At 13.0% G+C, this 5,785-nt stretch overlaps 1 protein-coding gene across 1 annotated transcript, besides 4 other annotated features; it reads left to right on the top strand. All coding sequences in view use genetic code 6, as the record gives it.

Moving 5' to 3' along the window:
- Positions 1 to 70: 70 nt before the first annotated feature.
- Positions 71 to 129: a microsatellite.
- Positions 130 to 283: 154 nt separating this feature from the next.
- Positions 284 to 330: a microsatellite.
- Positions 319 to 2,668, top strand: IMG5_034250 (hypothetical protein; the record flags this gene model as incomplete). The annotated part of the gene is made up of 2 exons (XM_004039038.1): positions 319 to 410; positions 2,515 to 2,668. 2 exons carry the CDS (start codon positions 319 to 321, stop codon positions 2,666 to 2,668), a joined length of 246 nt encoding a protein of 81 aa, XP_004039086.1.
- Positions 2,669 to 5,353: 2,685 nt separating this feature from the next.
- Positions 5,354 to 5,419: a microsatellite.
- Positions 5,377 to 5,426: a microsatellite.
- Between the last annotated feature and the right edge of the window lie 359 nt (positions 5,427 to 5,785).

Below are 5,785 nucleotides of genomic sequence, written 5' to 3'. Positions count from 1 at the left end.
ATTATATTATTATACTTAAATGATTTTCTTTTATTTTAATTATATTAATATTGATAAGTAAAAAAAAGATTATATAAATATAAATATATATATATATATTTATATATATATATATATATATTTATATATTTTGTTAATTAATTTTGAATATTTTCTTTATTTTATTAAATTAGTTATTCTAAAAAAATTAAAAATGGCTTTTTTTATTTTATCTTTTGAAATTAAAGTTTTTTATTTAATTTAAAACTTTTTTTTCATATATTTATAAATAATATTTTATAATTAAAAATATATAAAATATAAAATTATATTAAAAATATGAAAATTATTGATGACCTACCTTTTATAAAAAATATAAAAAAACAATATCAACAAGTATTAAAATAATTAAATGTTTATTTTTTTATACAGTTATTATTAATATAAAAAATGTTGTATCTAGTAGGGATGTATTATTATTTATATTATACTTCCTTATTTTTAAAAAATTAATAAAAAGAATGTATTTTAAATTATATTATTAATTAATTAAAAATATGGTTTTTAATAATTACTTGTTATTGAATATTTATATTTTATAAGTTTTAAAATAAATAAATATTTTTTTTTATATATATTTAATGATTACACTTAAAGCTTGATTAATGAAGACAAAGTATAGTAATAAATATTAAATAAAATTAAGAATTTAAAATTATTTAAATTAATTGGTAAAATTCAAGTGATATTTTTATTGAATGTATAAAAGAGAGTTATTAGTAACATTATTTAAATAATATTTTTCAATTTTATAAAAATAAGAAATAAAGATATATAAAAATATGGAAAAAACTATTAAAAAAATAAAAAAATTGTAATCATAATTTATATAAAAGTAAAAATAAATAAATTTATAAACATATTAAATAAAAATTCTTAATTATAATTCAAATTATATATAGATGAGATTTCATAATATTTTGTTTTAATGAATTATAACATTTTAATATATAAATAAATGATAACATTTATTTAGTTAAAATTGTTAAAATTAAGTAAATGATAGAAATAAAATTATGTATAAAAATATTAATAAAAAATATTAAAATATATATTTAAATTATTAAAATACAAATCATATATATAGAAAGACAAAATAAGGTATTTTTTTTAATAAATATATAGAAAAAATTTATTTGAAAATGGCAAATCTCCTTAATTGAATATCTCTACACTTCCTCCTATTAAAAAATTGATTATAATTTGAATTTCTAATATAAGATTATTTATTTAGAATATAAAATTAAACTAAATAGAGATATTAATTAATTAAATAATAACAATTATTAGAAGAAGAAAAATATAAGAATAGGGAAGGAGTATAATAAAATATTAATTTTAGTAAAAAGAAAAGTATAATAAAACATATATAAGGTTTCTTTTCACAATTAAAATTTAAACATATTTAAAATAAAAGTATACGATTATATTAGTTTATGAAAGTAGCATAATTTTAAAAATAGATTATGAATATTTATTACTAATTAAGAAAATATTAATTGAAAAATTCTTATATAACTATTTTATTAAAGACATTTATAACTAAATTAATAATATATGTCTATATAGTTTAATTAAAAATTCAAATAACTATTTTAAATATAAGAATTTTTCCTCCTCTAATATAGTAAAATATTTTTATTTTTAATTTAACCAATCATCTAAAAAATTAATTGAGTAAATAATAAAAATTTGTAATAAAGTAAATTATACTTTCTAATAAGCAATAAATATTATTAATTTTTAGTTTTATGTTAAATGTTAATCTTTATTATTAAATATATAAAGAATATATTATAGTCATTATCAATTTAATAAATCATATGTCTTAAAAGAATTATTATATTAATTTTAATCTATTAATATTATTATTAAATATAATAGTTTTTATTTATTTTTAAAGAAAATATAATGTTTATTTTATATTATTTAATAAAAAATTTTATTATATTTATTTATTTTTATTATTTTATTATAAAATTATGATATTTTTGTAATAGATTTTCTAAGAATATCTTAATTTTATAATATATATAATAATTTACATTATATTATTAAAAAAAAAATGTATATTTATTATATAAAACATTCTTTATGATATTTTTTTTTTTTTGTAAAAAATTCCTATTTCAACTTCACATTAATATTTTTTTTAAACTTAACAAAAAATTAATCCAAAAACTTTTAGAAAAATCAATAATTTATCTATTAATTAAAATAAGTAAAAATTAATTTAAAATTGCGAAACTATTAATGAATTATATTTATTCGGAAAATAATTATTGAGTTTTAAATAAAATTTAAATTGAATTTTATAGTAAATTTATATTGTTGAATGAAGAGTAAAAATATTCTAACGATTTAGATAAAAGAATACCATTTATACAAATAAGATAAATTTTTATAATAAAATATTAAAAAAATGACTCCCTTATAATATAATATTTTATATTTATTGCATTTTATTTATGGAAGATCTTTTATATATTTTATAATGTTTTATTTCTATAATTTTTTTTTTTTCTAACTTACTTATTAATAGTATTTTTCATTGTAATATTTTAAAGTTCTAAAAAATATAAATTTTATATTTTTGAACTATATTTAAGAGGCATTGCATTTACATTGAAACAATTTATAATAAAATATAAAATGTTAAAATAATAAATTAAAAAAATAAAGTAAAATTAAAAAAAAAACAAAATCTTGAATAAATAATTATTTATTTATAAGATAATAATAAAAACTAATTTTATTTTTTTATATTAAAATATATAAATTTATATAATTTTTTATATAAACAGGATATTCTTTATAATAAATTAAAATATAATTTTTATAAATTCATTAAATGTTATTTATATGTTTTTATCTATAATTTTTTAAAAAAAAATTAATCAAGAAAAAAAAAAGCGGGAAAAAAACGAATAATGTCCTATTTTTTATAGATTGAATTTATCGAAAAAATAAAAATAAGAGCAAATAAGCATATAAAATTTTTCTTATTTATTGTTTTTTTTTTGCTATTATTTACTTATATAAAATTTGCTTTTCATTTTTTATATTTTATAATGAATTTATTATAAATATTATTAAATTTTATAAAATATCATTTGCAATTAATAATACAATTATATTAAAATCTTATTTTTAATACTTAAATTTATATTTTTAATAATATAATTTTTTTATTTTATATTAATAATTTTGTTCTCAGTATTAATTTTAATAGATAGATGGTTTTTTATTTTTTTATAAATTATTATCAATAATATTCATTTATTCATTAGAATTTTAAAAATCAATTTTTTTTAATTCTCGCTTTTATGTTAATCATATTCTTTAAAAATTTAATTTTATTTTTAAACTTCTTCTTTATTACAAATAAATATACAATCTTTAATATTAATATCTAATTAGCTTTACTATTATTCTCCTTTAAGTCCTTGCAAAAATTCCATCAAATACTGTTATTATAATTATTCATCTATTTCAATCATATCCAATGCTTCTAAATGGTTTTTTTATTATTAGGTAGTAGGCATTATATTTTATTCAAATTTTAAATTTTAAATTTATTATTTTTAGACTTTATTTTTTTTATTTTTTTAAATGACTTAAAAAGTGGAGGAGCAATACCTAATAGCTGCATACTATTATTTTGTTAAAATAAGTTTTATTGCTTTTTTCATATATATAATGTCTTTATATATTTCAATTAACTACATTTTTTTAATAGAAAAATCCTTTAATTATTATTGTATTATTTCTTCTTCACTTTATATTTCTTTAGTCAAAGCTTTTTTTATTTTATTAAGAAATCCAATGGTATTTTCCTTTTTTTGTTTGTTTGTTAAGTATTTTAATATAAATTATTATTTTATTTTACTTTTTGTTATTCTTTTTATAATAATTATTTAGACTTTTAAAAATATTCTTATAAAAATATATTTTTAATGCTTTATATTATTTATTACTATGCCGCTTTTTTACCAAGAATACCTAAAATTAATAAAATATTAAAAACTCCCATAAATTATGCAATAATTTCCGTTATTTAAGGGTATTAAATATTTATTTCTTCATATAATTAGTCTATTTCAAAAGATATCTTTAAAATTGCATGTGATTAGTGTATATTAACATAATTTTAAAATGTAAAAAATCCATTGCTTTTTCTATAATTCGTAACTTTTTCTTCTATTTTAGTTTATTAAAAAATTAACCCTTCTTAAATAATATTTATTCCTTTTTATAGTTTTATTTAGCTTATATTTACATATTCAGGATCAACTTAATAATATTCTAACTAATAATTGTTTTAGAATTATTTCAATTTATTATTATATTATTCCGTTTTTATATATAAGACGAAATAGTTTTGAACTTATAATATTAAATCATAAGCTTCTTAAACAGTTGCATATCCAGAAACATCTTGATTCTAAAATTAAATTTCTAATATAAATTAAGAAGTAATTAAATTTATAGGATCCATAAATAAATCTTTATTTATTTTTGAAATATCTATACAATAGAAATCCTAGAATAATGGATCTTCACATAAAACTATACCTGAGTTTAAAATTTTTAAATTTCTTTTTTCATTAAAATAAATATAATTAACTTTATAGTTAAAATATTTTTTATTTTATTATTTTTAATATTATTCTATTGTTATTCCATTAGCAATAAAAGAAAATGCAATAAAATCTTAGTTAGGTTTGTAGCTAATATAATTTTTCTCTATATACTTTTGTTGGTTTACTTTTGGAGAGAATTAATTAGTAAAATACATTATAAGCAAATAAAGCAAATAAGAGATTGAAAGCATTATTACAATTATAGAGATAAGACTTCCGAAAATAGATTTTTATTTATTATCTTTTGGTGATATATAAAATAGGAAATTTACAGAAAAAATATCCAATTATTAGATTATATTTTTCATTTTTATGTTTTAAATTTTATATATATTTGATTTTTTATTGTTTTTTTCCCTATTTTATTTATTTTAGAAAGAAAGTTAAAACTATAATTTTATTTATATAAATATTTTAAATATATTCGATATACAAAAATTAGATAAATTTTTTTAAATATATAATGTTAATTTGATATTATAAAAAACAGTATGGAATATTTATAAATGCTGCGAAAATTAATATTATAACACTTTTCAGAATTTATAATTCATTTAATACTTTACATAATTTATAATTAATTTGAAACATGATTATATATAAACAAAATTACACTGTTTTCTATATATATTTATCTTTTTTTTTTTTTTTTACAGTTAAAAGAGATGAATTAAAAATAAATTTAATTTTTTTGATAAAAATAATTATAAAATTTTATTTATAAAAATATATTTAATAAATATAAATTATTTTCGTATGAATAATATTTTAGTTTTATAAGATTAAGATTAATAAATTTAACATTATAATTATAATTAGTTATAATTACCATTAATTAAATAAAAGAAAAGAATAAGCAATATTAATTATCAAATAAATGAATAAATAGATTCAGAAATAATTAATTCTATTAAAAATGGAAAAATGGCAGATTTTATAAGCTTTGTAGAAAACAATAGAATAAAAATATTAGACATTATAGATTTATAAAAATACTAAAATTCGTTTCATATAATATGTAAATATGATTAAATAGATATATTGAAATATTTAGTAAAAAGGCTACATTAATATAATTTTAATGATTAAAAAGAATTCTTAGA

Source organism: Ichthyophthirius multifiliis (assembly GCF_000220395.1).
Source record: "Ichthyophthirius multifiliis unplaced genomic scaffold scaff_1120509249807, whole genome shotgun sequence".
In the NCBI taxonomy this organism is placed as follows: Eukaryota; Ciliophora; class Oligohymenophorea; order Hymenostomatida; genus Ichthyophthirius; species Ichthyophthirius multifiliis.
This window is presented reverse-complemented; position numbering and strand designations above follow the sequence as displayed.